This window comes from Vombatus ursinus, unplaced genomic scaffold (assembly GCF_900497805.2).
Source record: "Vombatus ursinus unplaced genomic scaffold, bare-nosed wombat genome assembly UNPS02014778.1, whole genome shotgun sequence".
NCBI classification, from domain to species: domain Eukaryota; kingdom Metazoa; phylum Chordata; class Mammalia; order Diprotodontia; family Vombatidae; genus Vombatus; species Vombatus ursinus.
The window spans coordinates 20102992-20117669 of NW_020954556.1; the positions used below are offsets into that span (position 1 = coordinate 20102992).

A 14678-nucleotide genomic window follows, 5' to 3' on the forward strand; every position below is an offset into this window, starting at 1 on the left:
CCCAGTTCTGCTACTTATTAGCTGTGTAATCTTAAACAAGTCATTTTCCTCTTTGAATCTCAGTTTCCCCATATGTAAAATGAGGAATTTGATTAGATGATCTCTAAGGTCCTTCTCAGGTATAAATGCTATGATCTTATGAGAGGCTAGGGCAGTTAATCCCTGAATAGCAAGGGGCCCTGTGCATAGAAGTTTCAGTCAGTGGGCTTGAGAACTATGTCATAGGAGGAAAAGCTTAAGGTATTTTGTGATGTTTAGCCTGAAAAGAGATGTAGGAATTGATAGCAATCTTCATTCTTTTTTGAGCTCTTCACTGCTATCTTTCCAATCAGATCATAAGTTCCTTGAGTAGAATCTCATGTGTCTTTCATAACTTTGTCTTTCTGATAGCACCTAGCATAGTGCTGTATATACTGCCCATAATTATGTTCTAATTGGTGAGTATGTAGTTCTAAGGTACCATCCCCCTTTAAAGTTTTCATATGGGACAGTTTGGTGCTGAAAGAGGCAGAAACATTACTTTTGCATAAAGACAAAAGAATTCTATTAATTAGTTAAGGATGTAAGGTATTGTCTTTTTATAGCTAAGCGGTTTTGTGTCTAAAAGGAATAAGAAAATAATATTGGTTTAATAAAAATTATTATAATTTATGTGCAAAGAAACACAGTTTCATCCAGGCTATGAGCAGACTGGTTGCGAAATGGACTGAGAATGAACTGTGGCATAAATATGAGGACTTAAATAACCTTGTGAAGGATGTGGAGTGATGTCTTTTTTGTATGTTTAATGATTCAAAGGGGAAGAGAAAATTTTGTTATTTATTAAAAGCTCTGAGTATAAAAACACTGTTGCTAGAGGCACAGTTTTAGAGACTATGGAATTATTGAAGCTCCAGTCTCTAAACTCATTTGCATGGAACTTTTAAGACTTAAGAGGTTAAAAACTTGCACAGTAAAAAATCATATAACTGTTTAGATATTATGAGATCATTAAATAAGGAAAGGGGGGAATGGTGAATTTTTACCTTAAAAGTGAAAGGCACTGAATAATAGTTTGCCCTTAATTAAAGCTACTGAAAGTAGGGAAGAGTAAGTAGAGGGTGAATACTAAGAAATTGACAAGTGAAAACTGAAGAAAGGGGCGGGTGGGGAGAAGACAGTGGGAAAGGTCAGCTCTTCTGGAGCTCTGAGAAGTGGCAGCTGAAGCAGCTGACTGACAGAAGGCTTCCGCCTCGAGATTCCTGATTGGCTAAGGAAAGACTAGCGCTCATTGGACAAGAGTATTAGCCTTAGTTATTGCTCTTCAGTGCCTCCTAGAGCTTGAGAGAGATGAGGCCTTTCAAAAGTGCATGTAGCTTTCCCCCACCACGTCAGCGTGAGAGAGGAAAAGAGAGGTTTGGCAGCTAATCTGCTGAGCGCTGTTTGGTCAATGCAGCATCCTGCAGAGTAAAGGCTATCTGGGCTTGTCTGCATTGTCCAAAGAGAGCCAGTTTAAGGAGTTGGGTATTTTTCTGGCTTAAAGAGAACTGCTAGCTAAATTAAGAGTATAATACTTTCTCAGCACTCTTTTAAGAGTGATTATAAGCTGAAAGAACTTGTAAATGCTTCACTGGTTCAGGAATAGGAGAAAAGTGGGTTTGCTGAGCTGAAGAATGGTGAGAATCAGAAGCGGGACAGTTAGCAAAGATGGGGCTTCACGCAGTATAGGTGTTCCTGAATGGAAAAATGTTTTCAAAGCCTGCCGTCCAGAGTAGTAATTAACTCAAACACATGGATGTTCCTTCTTATGTGCTTGCCTGCCACGTTTCTATAAGTCTGTAACCATTTTCCCCAGCAGTTAGGTGAGTGTGACCCTAGTTAATGAGTGAATTGTCATGTACTTATTATTCCTGAATTTACATTAATATTGAGTATCTGATTTTTTTTTGCCTTACTACAACATTGAGAGTAAATGGTATAGCTTATAGGTAGGGGCTCAAGAACTAAAATGAAGAGCATAGAGAGTATATTCCCCCATAACAAGATTACTCCTAGGACTCTGAGAGTATTTGAATGGGGTAGAGGTCTCTTGTTTGGAAATACAAACCTGTCAGGGGGAGGACAGGTTGGAGAAAATGAGACAGCAAGTTAAGTGTCCCTTTGACCTGCATGAGAAGTGTAAGTCACTATATGATGATCACACAAGATCTACTCCATGCACCTGTTACATATACATATATGAAATCTTCTTCATTTATAGGCGATATAGTAAAGAAGTCAGAAAGAATAATGAAATCCACAAATACTTAGCTATGTTGACTAAGTACTGTCACATAGAGAAATTACTTTACCTGGGGACCAAATTATATTTATGTCTTAATTTTTTTTTTTGGCTAGGCAATGGGGTTAAGTGACTTGCTCAGGGTCACACAGCTAGTGTTATGTGTCTGAGGCCGGATTTGAACTCAGGTCCTCCTGAATCTAGGACCAGTACTCTATCCACTATGCCACCTAGCTGCCCCTATTTTTGTCTAATATGAGAGCTAGCACATTGGATGATCAGGTCGGGATTTAAAAAATTTAAGCCAAGATGTTGGACTGAATTTGATAAGAGGAAATGTAACAGGGATAAATATGTAGTCTTACAGGGGAGGCATGTCTAGATAGCAGTTCCTCTGAAAAGGATGTGTAAGTTTTGTGGATTGCAAGCTCCACATCCATCAACAGTGTCATACGGCAGCCAAGAAAAGTAATGAGATCTTGGGCCACAGTAATAAAAGTATAGCATTCAAAATGAGGGATGTGACAGATAGTCCAAATGGATTATGCCCTGATCAGACCACACCTACAGTAATGTGTTTATAGGGGTGCACAGAGATTGAGCCAAAATAGGCACCTTGATCCACCTTCTATGCATGCTTATGATTGGTTTTTGATCCATGGGTCACATTTTAGGAAGAACGTTGATTAGTTGTAGAATATCCAGAAGATCAAACAAGATTAAAATGGCCCTGAGATTAGGCCATGTGACGTTCAGATTAGGTGAAAGAGATGTTGACCTTAGTGAAGAAAAAGTTTGGGGGTGGGGGTGGGGGATAGTAGCCTTACATTGAGTAGATATTTAATAAGTGTTTGTGTGATTAAAATCATAAAATTAAAAGTTTCCTACATTAAAAAATATTTCACATGTAAAATAATTTCCATAATGTTTTTGCTTGTAACAGTGTGTTTGAGGTTGGTAGTACATTAACCTCTTTTCATAGATGGAGAAACTGAGGCTCAGAGACTTGCTAAGATCACACAGCCAGTAAATGATGGAGGTGGGCCTTGAGCCCAGTCCTCTTTCCATATGCTTCAGCAGTCTTCCATGCTTTACTAGATCCTGCCACAGCACAATAAAATACTGGGTTTGCTAAGCAGCTTCCTAATTCTTTACATAAAACTCTTGAAACACCAAGGCATGCACCCCACATCAAGACAGTGACAGAAAGGGAAGGATTTTTTTTATTATTATTACCATTCACAGCATCTGAAGAGCTACCAAAGGGATCTGCCAGAGGTAAGAGGTCAGGAAGGAGAAGTGAAGTACTGGGAGATTTGAGCCCCTCGATAAGCTTTTCTGGGTTAGAGAGAAAGGGAGGAGAAAGGAGAAAAAAAGTCAGTGAGACAACAAAAGTAAAACTTGTCATTTCTCATCGTAAAGGTACATCAAAGTTTCTTCGCTCAAACTCGAGAGGAAATCCTAGTATATATGAACATCACTAATAACAAAGTAACCATGAGTAGAAATCAGTGAGTAAAAAAAATACAACTTGGAAAAGAGAAAATAAAAGCCACATGTTTCTCTGGTATCAAGAACTAGGATTATGTTATGTCAGCATTCTAAAGAGATAGGAAGCTGTATTTTAGCAGGCAAGAAAGTTCAAGGGAAAACATTAAGAAGTGAGAGGTAACCAAGATCTTGAGTGGAGATCAAATCATGGTGGAAAGGACCATTTAGGGTGGAGAACAGAAGACTTGGCCAAGGCAGGGGGATAGAGTACTGGGCCTGAGGTCAGGAAGAACTGGCTTCAGATCCAGCCTCAGACACTTACTGTCCGTGTCACCCATGGCAAGTCACTTAACCTCTGTTTGCCACAGTTTCCTCATTTGTGAAATGGGGACAATAACATCACCTACCTTCCAGCGTTGTTATGAGGATCATATGAGATAATAATTGTAAAGTACTTAGCATAGTACCTGGAACATAGTAGGCAATATAAATGTTTTTATTATTACTATTAACATTATTATGCTTAGCATAGTACTGGCATGTAGTAAGCATTATATAAATGTTAGCTGTCATTATCATCGTCATAGCACTTTAGCACAGTGCCTGGCACAGAGTTAGCGCTGGATAAATGTTAGCTATAGAAAAGCTCTATCTTTTAGGTAGCCATAGGACTGTCGTGTGGAAGAAGGATTATACTTGTTCCTGTTGTTCCAAAAGACAGAATTTGGGCCAAAGAGTATCATTTAAAGGGAGGCAGACTTTGGCTCATTATAGAAACAATCAGAAAGGTCCAACAGTGAGGCAGGCTATTTGTCATTAGTGAAAGCGGCAAAGCAGAGGAAGGATCACTACCCATTATCAGGGTTGCTATAGAGGGAATTCCTGTATCAGGTCAGAGATTGGTTGGACTAGACAACTTCTAAAGTTCCACCGATTTCTTGGATTCTGTGATTCTAAAATCCTCCAAATGTCCACTGGATAGGTTTCGTTTTCAACCTGAGTCCAAAGGCAATATTTACACAGCATCCTGCCATATTCATAACATTCAAACCCAGCATTTTGTAGAATCTAATTTAGATATAATATCATGGACACCTATATAGTGTATTATAGTTGCAAAGGGCTCTAAGATATCGTCATTTATTCATTTGTGTAAAGTGATAAGAATAGAAATAGGTAATATAGCCTTTGACAGAACACTGGACTTGGGAGTCAGAAGACCTTGACTCAAATCCTGCACCAAGCACATGCTAGCTGGGAAACTATGGACAAGTCATTTAATGTTTTTAAGTCAATAAAATTGGGGGGGGGAATATTTGTATTTGCTACCTCACAGGGTTGCTGTTTTAAGGAAAGCACTTTGTAAACCTTAAAATGTGACTTATCTTTCATAGGAATATAACATCTTAGTCCATGAGTGAAGGTAGAAATATCATCATCAGAAGCAAAAAACAAGAATAATTTATGTTTATTTGAGTTTTTGCAAAGTTTACAAAGCATTTTTCTTCCCAAAATGGTCAGGAGGGCAATTTGGAATAGTGGCAAGAGTATTTGAGGTTAGGAGACCTGTGTTCAAATCCTACTCTGAAATTTATTAGCTGTATAACTTTGGACAAGCCATTTTACTTAAATGAGCTATTGTTTTCTCATCTGCAAAAACGGAGATAACAATATTTACACTAGTTACTCACAAGGCTGTGGTAAATTAATCTTAAAAATAGGCTTTTAAGTGGGCTGGCCATGGAGGGGCATACCAGTATGCCTGCTATTGGGTGAGGCTGACGCTGGAGGATCGCTTGAGCGCTGGAGTTCTGACCTGAAGTAGGCTAAAATATATCAGGTATTTGCACCAAGTCTGGCATCAATATGGTGAGTGCCTAAGATCAGGGGGCTACTAATCTGCCTTTGGAGGAGTTAGTATCATTATCACCATCATCATCATCATCATCGTCATCATCATCATCTTGCTCAGTCACATAGCCAATAAGTGATAAAGCCAGGATTTGAAAACAGGTCTCCTAAGACTATGAGATCTGAGAATGAAGAATATCATCCAAAGAAACATTTAATTTGGCATGGCTGTTTGGAGAAATAATAAAATGAATAGATAAAAAGGACTTTAGAAATCACTCAGTCCAAATTCCTGATATAGTAGGAAACTGAACACTGGGGAAGGGACATGGCTTGCCAAAGATCACACTGAGAGTAAGCAGTATAGCTTGGAGAAATCTCCAAAGTGTATCAAGGCTGGGGTGCTTTCAGTAATAATAATAGCTAACATTTATATAGTGCTTTAAAGTTTAAAAAGCATTTTCCTTACATTATCTCATTTGATCCTCAAAACAACCCTGTAAAAATATTATTAGATCCATTTTACAGATAAAGAAACTGAGGCCAAGAGAGGTCAACTGACTTGCCTAGAGTCACACAGCTGGTAGTATCTGAGGCAGGATTCCAGCTCATATTTTACTGATTCCAGATCCAACACTCTATCTATCTTAACTGAAAAGAGAGCCAGTCTTTTTGGCTTTTGTGTTGTTAGAGGGAGTAGGAAGAGAAGCCTTAGTGGACAGAGTCTGTGTCACATTAGGGGAATAGCCATGTTCCCATATGAGTCTATGCCAAAGGGATATGGCTTGACAGGGGAAATCCCTACTCTACTTGTACTTCATTGTTTAAGTTACGAGCTCTGTAAAGGAGAGTTGTAATCTCAGACAAGATCAGCAACTGAAGTTTTATGTAATGGCAGAAAGGAGAGAGATGGAAGGGAGGGGAGAGATATAGAAGGAGAGAGGAAAGAAAAGGGGAAGGGAGGAGGAGGAGGAGAGAGAGGAGAGAATGAATGGGGGAGGGAGAGAGAAGGAAGGCAGGAAAGATAATGGGGGAGTAAGAGAGAGAATAAGGGAAGGAAATAGGAGAGACAGACAGAAGAGAGCCAGAGCGGGGAGGGGAGCGAGGGAGAGAATGGAATGAGAAGGGGAAGGGAGAGGGAGAAAATCACTGAGTTCAATTATGTTAGCCAAAAGAAGACATTAGTCAAGAGGTCCAAGCTATGCAATATAATGGAGAGAGTGCTGGATCAGGAGCCCCAAGTGTGAATAGAAGTTCTGATGCTTTTAAGTTATATGACTCTGGCCTGGGGTAGTAGAAAGAAGACTTAAGAGTCAGAGGATTTGAATCCTGGCCCTATTTCTTACAACCTTGGACAAATCACTTTCCCTCTCTGGCCCTGCCCTCCCTCCCTTCCACCTTGTAAAACCAGGGGAACAAAATAGAGAATCTTTAAGGTTTTTCCAAGTTCTAAGTCTTGTTCCTGTCACCTAAACTCCTGGGCCTTAACTTCCTTGTATATAAAATGGGAGAAATAATATTTGCATTATCAATCTCACAGGGTTGCTCTGAAGAAAGTTCTATAAACCTTCAGGTGCCATATGATTGGGAATTGGTATAACAAGTCCCGGGAGGATAATTTTTTTTTTTTTTTGCTTTTTGGTGAGGCAATGGGGGTTAAGTGACTTGCCCAGGGTCATACAGCTAGTAAGTGTCAAGTGTCTGAGGCTGGATTTGAACTCAGGTCCTCCTGACTCCAAGGCCGGAACTCTACTGCGCCACCTAGCTGCCCCCCCATCCCGAGGGAGGTCAATTCTGAGAGCAATACAGGGAAGGCCCCGAAACAAAAGGGTCTCCCACACCAGGTCTGCAATCTACTTGTTGCAGAATATGCAGAAATAGTTGCTTTTTCTTTCATTCCAATAAAACTTTCTTTTGAGATACTGTAAAATGGAAATGCTGGGTATCAGACAAAATCCCTGTAAATGGAGAGATTGTCCCTTAGTTTCCAAGTCAGGGACTGAGCCAAATAATGTGCAGCCTTCACAAATAGCAATAATACTTCAATAACTGAAAGATGTATGATATAGTTCACAAAGTGGCTCTCCCCCTCCACAGAACCACATGCAACCTCTCTATGACTTAACAGATGGTCTTGAGAGTGGCTGTGGGTTAAAAAGTCATCACTGTTGGGCCAACCCAGTGATAAGTCTCTCCTAAGTTAACTAGGGTGGTCTTTGGATCACCAGCTCCAGACACAAAGTTATTCTAGCTTACTAAGATTTCACAGACCTTGTGTTCCACTTTGAGAACCAAGGGTCATTGCCATGCTTTGGAAAGGTACAAAAGTAAAATCTTAGAAAGGAAAATAATAATAATGATATTGATAATGATGATGACTCACATTTCTGGGACACTTTACGATTTACAAAGTGAATTCTTTACAGTTTGGGCATATAAGTATTATTAACCCTTTCTTATTGGTCTAGACCTATGATTTCATTGTTGTCAGGCGAGAGGCAGATCAGCAGCTCATCTTCAACTTATAGTCTAGGGTGACTTGCCCAGGGTTTCACAACCAGTATGTGTCAGCGTATAGATTCTTTAGTTATTGTCCAGGGTCACACAGCTAGTAAATACCAGATACTGTATTTAAACTTCTATCTGCTGATTCTAAGACCAGAGCCTTTTTCACTACACATCCTAAATGGGTATCTTTGACACAAGGCTGAAAAACCAATCTAAAATTTCTAGAACTTATAGTTAAAAAGGGCAAATTCCAACAAAATGTCAAGGTGACAAAGACATTTCTCATCTTAGGGCTGATCTATGCTGACACAGAAGCCAAAATGCATCCTGGTAAAAGAAAACAGGGGAAAAAACAATCAGTGTGATGATCAAATGTCCAAATGAGGTCAAATCAAAATTAACCCTGCCATGTGCTTGACATTATTTTATTATTAGAAAAGGAGAAGGAGATTAAAAAAAAATCTCCAGCCACTCTCAGCAGAATGGCAAAGACAAGAAGGTGTTTTTCTAAATGTGTATCATTTTCCATTATTCTGAACCAAATTTTGGGCAGTTTTCTTCCTTTCCCCCTCCCTGTTTGTAACTTCTTTCCAGTTTTATTTCTCACATAACTGCAAACTTATGTTTTGGATAAAAAAAGCCAATGTTGGAAAGATTCTTCCGACCAAAACATTTTTTTTCCTGGAATATGGACAGAGGCAAGATAGAGGCCAATGGGGAAGAAGTAAGCCTATAAGTAGTTAGGTCCTGATAAAGAAAGCCAGTCATAGAAGGTTGTGTTGCCAGGGCCTCCTAACCATCTAATCTCCCAACCCCTTCGCCCAATGGGATACATTTCAGAAATAGGGCAGGGGGAGAGATTATTAAAGTGGGAGAGATATGGGGGAAAAATACACTAAAGACAAACCTCATTCAGTCAATAGTAGTGAAGGTCCTCTTAATGATATTTACATGACATAGGCCTCAGAATATTTGGTCATAGTTCATTTTTTGCTGTGACATTACATATTGTTTATAGGAGGAAAACTTCTTTCAGCGAGACCAGTTTAACTCATTTTAAGTAGAAGATCTGGGTTTAGGCCCTGTGCCACAAAGTCAACATCTTTTAGGAAAAAGAAAATGTAGCTAACCCATAATCTATGAGTTTTAGGTTACTGGGGCAGGCAGATCAAGGCAGAGGAAAAAAAAATGGAAAAAAATTATCTTGGGATTGGGGAGCAGAACTACGGTTTTGTTGATGTATGTAGGCAACTCTTAGAGGAAAAAACTCCTTCTACCAATACAGATCTGAAATTTACCATCTTTAAGGGTTGCCTGGGGCGGGGCACTGAGGAGTTAATAAATAACTTATTGCAAAATTAGTGTCAGAGGAGGGCCTTGAACCCAGTGTCCTGATTGAAAGGCCCAGCCATCTACCACACTCAGCCGCTTCCCCATATCATTGACTTAGAAAAACTAATCAGTGGGGAAAGGAAAGGGTGACTTCTCTTTCCCCATGGAAGGGGGAAAAAGGGATAAAATTTTTGGTACTTAGTTCTCTTCCTTCCATGCCCTACCTCCCCCGCCCCAAAAAAGAGAGATATGTCTCCCTAAGTCAGGATGCACAAACCATTTCTAGACTTATGTGCCACTTCCTTAAGATCACAGAATCAGAGAAAGTCAAAACTGGAAGGGGTCTTAAAATACAAAATGTTTGGAGCCAGGAGGTACTTTGGTGACTCATTCTAATCTGTCAATATCTCAGGGAAAATGGGAAATTTCTGGGCATGAAGGCAGAAGGGCACAGATGATGGCTTTTCTCGTGATTGAGAGAAACCCCTAGAGGACTCTTGCCACATAGTCACAGGCTAGGTGGGGGACCAATTTTACCACTGCTTCAGAGGACGGGGAGGGTAATGCACGTGGGATCAAACTAGCCTGAATGTGATGGTGGGTGGGGCTTGTGGTGAGCATGAGAGAAGGGAAGAGTCAAGTTGAAGCTTGGGGGTTTGATGCTGATGTGGTACCTAGTGCTGGAACTCGGGTCTCATCCCCTTATGTCACTCTTGTGAAGTGTTCATGGGTATATGAGTTGGTCGAGGTCACAGCTCATGTTGCATAGAATGTAAGAGTTGAGAGGAAGGTTTGTCCTCTAGTCCAACCTGTTAACATCCTAGCTGACAAGAATGGGGTACTGCACACATTAGAATGAGTAGAACAGGCAGGTCAGGGCCACAGTGTCAGCTGAGCTTCCTCTTGTTTTCCTATCCCTAGAGATCAGTGCCTGGTTGTGGACATCAAGCTTTTGCAACACAGCCCTCTTGTTTCCCAAATGGAGAAAATGAAGAAACATTCTGCTTGACTCCGGAACAGATAATTAGGAGCAAGGGCTGAAAGGTGCAAAGAGGCAGACTGAGGCTTGATATGTGCCAGTTGCTGTGCTAGGCACACTGGGGATATGAAGACAAAAACGAGACAGTCCCTGCTTTTGAGAAGCCATTAGAACTGTTTCTAAATGGAATGGGCTGCCTTGGGAAGTAGTGGGTTCTCCCTCCTAGGAGGTCTTCAAACTAAGGTTGGATGACCACTTGTCAGGTATGTTGCAGAAGAAATGGCATGTATGGGTTGGACAAGATAGTCACTGGAGTTTCTTTCAATGCTGAAATTCTGTGATTTTGTGAAGCCCCCCCCCCCCAAAGGGTTAAGTGATTTGTCCAAGGATCACAACAGCTAGCTGAGAGGCTGGGATGAGTCTAGAACCAAGGTCTCTTGATTTCCAGAAGTCAGTGCTTTTTTCCTTTCCCATCTTATAGCCTGGTATTGTTTGCAAAATTAGTGGGGGTGGGGGTCTGATAATAAAGACAAAGTGAATGAATGTGCATATGTGAGGTGTGTTATTAATTTATTGTGTCCTTATTCCTCTGCAGATGCTGTAAACTCACTTCTGACATTTCCTTGAAGCAACATCCTGGGAACAGTACAGTCCCACATTGGCTTTCATCCTTTTCCCTTTTCCTCCAAAATCATTTCACAAATCCAAATTCCCTCGCTGAGTACCTTGAAAATTAAGCTTTCGGAAAACAATGTGGAAATGGGTATCTATCCCTACATTACCCCAACATCCCCTCACAGTTTCCTTTACCTGGTGCATCAGGTACTGGGAGAGGGATGAAAGGATCAGACACGTTCAGAAGAGGAGGGCTAGCATCCAGACCAAGCACATCTTTCGTTTTTTCAGCTGGAGGGTTGGGTAGTGAGCAAAGATAAAGAGAGAAAAAGAAAGAGAAAAGCAGAAAGCATCAAGAAGCTATATAAGATTTTCCTGCCCAGAGAATTAATTTACCCAGCAGCCAACAAGGCTTCATGTGGTCTAAGCTAGAGCAGTAGTGGTAGAGGGAAGGGAAGGACAGAGGGAGGGAAAAGCAGAGAGGAAGGAAGGATAAAAGAGAAAGTCTGTTCAGATTTAAATCCGTCCTACTGCAGTAACCCTTCAATGTTTACAACTGGATTGTAGAATATTTCTGTATGCAAGACATCTCGGTCACCATAGTGAAATTGGCAAAATACTTACATGAGTCCTTGAGTTCTACCTCTTCCAGGAGGACTATTAACCCACACAGATATCTCCCCCTTCTTGGAACTCCCTCAGACTTACTGTCTGGATCACGCTTTTTGGTATTTAACTGTATCCTTATTTCCATATTTCACGGATGCCTGATTTCAGGCCTGGGCACTTCCTTTATTGATGTGATCACACCTCTTTATCTAATCATATAGTGTTTCCTATGATTATCTGCTTCCCAGTGAGGAGTGTCTCCCCAATAAGACTGTTAACTTCTTGGAGTCATGTCTGATCATGACTGATCACATCATACTTGTTGAATGAACTGAGCTAGGGACAATAATTTCTCTCAAACTAGTGGGATATCCCTGGCATATTGTTTACAATCATATTAAAATATGACAGTCAACCAACAAGCATTTATTAAGCACCTGCTATGTTCTAGACCCTGTACTAAGTGCTGGGGATACAAAGGAAAGCAAAACAGACAGTCAATGCTTTCTGGGGAGATAGCACGCAAACAACTCTAAACAAATAAGATGCATACAAGACAAACTGGAAATAACCAAGAGAGGGAAGGTACTAGCATAAGAGAGACTTATAAAGAATTCTGATAGTGGGATCTTAGTTGAGACTTGAAGGAAACCAGGAGATAGAGATGAGGGGAGAGATTTCAAGGCATGGGGGATAGTCAATGAAAATGCTTGGAATAAGGAGATAGAGTGTCTTGTGGGAAGAACAGGAAGGAGACCAGTGTCCAGAGGTGGGGTATGTGAGTGTTTCAAATGTGAGACAAACATATAAATTCATAGAATTTTGGGGTGTAGAGAAAGACAATGTGACATAGTACAAAGGACATTGGCACTGAAGTCAGACGTCCTCTGTTCAAATCTTGCCTTTGGTGCTAATTACCTGTGTGGTATTCAGCACTTAACTTGCTGGGACTCTATTTAGACAGCCACTGAGGCCCTCTGGTTGATGAGCCTCTGATCCATACAAATGAAGTCTTAAAGAGATTACATACCTTACACCAGTGGTATCAGACACAAATAGAAACATGAGCCATTAATCTCCATATGAGGATCCTAATGGGTCGCATATTTAGTTTTAAAGTGTATCTATGTTTTATTATGTTTTTATTTTGTTAAATATTTTCCAATTATATTTTAATCTGGTTTGGGCCCTTGTACTTGGGAAGTGTTACAAGCCACATGTGTTTAACACTTCTGCCTTAATCCATGATCTAGTCATGGTGGTGCCTTAATCACCTTAATCATCCAGTCACACGGGTTCCATGCACTTGGGATACATACACTTGTTTTTTTAAAAATATTTTTATCTTTGTATTTCCATATAAATGATTTCCTTGGTAATCCTATATATTTTATTCTACAAATTGAAAAACACTATTCTGAGGAGTCCATGGACTGCCAAGAGCTCCTCAGTCCAATTCTTTCATGTCTACAGATGTGAAATGATCCAGAAGTTGTTACTCACCTAAAGTCACCTAGGTTATTTGTCACAGTATGAGGGGCAGAACCTAGACTCTCAGGCTGTTTAACACTGCATTTTTTTTGCTTTCATAGGAACATAGATTCAGAGCTGGAAGGGACTCTAGAGGTCTTCTCATCCAACCTCCTCATTTTATAGACCACAACTGGAGCCTAAGGAAGTCAGGTGACTTACACAAGGTCACATAGAGAGTTATGTGGCAAAGCATAACAGCTGAACCCAGGTCTTCTGATTCTAAACCCAGGACTTTTCCCTCCTATACCACAGTGTCTCCCCTGCCATTAGCATCTCTCTGTGTCTTTACTGGAAAAGGATAAACCTTTCATTATTTTAAAATGAAATTAGGGTGCTGAGTTGTCTAAGAGGCAGGATTGGTTTTAGTCACCATCCCCAGCCTGCCTAAAACCTGAGAATCCACAACTACATCTCCTTTGCAATTTGCACCAGAAAAGAGTGTTTAAAAGAACCCCTTCCCCAAAGATTGGGCTTGTTCCCTTCTTTGGCAGATAATCTAGAGCTCAGTAAAAGTCTATGTCCGTGTGATTTTAACAGCCTCATTTCCTATATTTGAAGGCAAATGAGCATCTTCCTTGGCCAAATGATGAAGGTGTGACAATCTAGAATTATGATGTGACAAAGAAAAAAGGGGGGAAAATAAGAAATGCCCTAAAGAAAGATCATAGGTAAACTAATATAAAAATGAAAGTTTTTCAAGATGTCTGAAGCTGAGTTATGTAACTTTTTGTTGCATCTTTGTTGCATAACTAAGCTATATATTGGTGATGCCTATATTTTCTGGAAAACAACTATTAGGTATTAGTTATCATGGTATCTCCTACATCTAGCAACAGGGCCTTTCACATGATAATTGCTTAATAAATATTTGTTGAATTCTCCATCTATCTCTCTGGAGATAGATGGCCTGCCTCAGTAGGTTCTGGGTTTCACTTTAGTGGAAGTCTATAAGAATAATAATGATAGCTAACATTTCTACAGCACTTACCATGTGCTAGGTACTGTGTTAAGGACTTTAAAGTAGTATCTCATTTGATCTGTGGGAGGTAGGTGCTATTATTTTCCCTATTTTACAGATAGTACAGGCTTGTCTACTTAGGGGTCAGGTTGTAGAAGGGATTCTAGTTCAGGTATGGGATGGATTAGAAGGCCCTATGAAGTTGATTCTAACTCTTATGATTATAGGATTCTGAGTGTGTGTGTGTGTGTGTGTGTGTGTGTGTGTCTTAATAGATATTTAGATATTAAAAGGTTGGAATTAAATTTAAAAAGGAAAAAAAAACCATTTAATGACTCCATAGCAGATTGTTTTGAAAGCTTCTTGGATTTTTGATGTTTTTGCAATGGTCAAATACAAGAAATGAGGGTTTGAAGATGCACTAAATGAAGATATAAAAAGAACTGAGTTGACTTTTCTCCTTCCGCTCTTCTGAAGTCAGTCTTTGAAATCTGTATTCTGAGACGTTTCTTGGGTAAGAAAAGGAGATCCATAGGACCAAT

The 14678-nt window shown here is 40.0% G+C and overlaps 1 protein-coding gene across 9 annotated transcripts in view; it reads right to left on the reverse strand.

Moving 5' to 3' along the window:
- Positions 1–14678, reverse strand: part of AAK1 (AP2 associated kinase 1) — a 250995-nt gene that overhangs the window by 25822 nt on the left and 210495 nt on the right. For 6 of the 9 annotated variants that reach the window (XM_027865307.1, XM_027865306.1, XM_027865303.1 and 3 more), the window contains exon 17: positions 3497–3598. The exons of the other annotated variants lie outside the window; for them this stretch is intronic. In XM_027865307.1, the coding sequence (XP_027721108.1) occupies positions 3497–3598 (102 nt within the window). The remainder of the gene's footprint in view (positions 1–3496; positions 3599–14678) is intronic. 9 annotated transcript variants of the gene reach the window in all.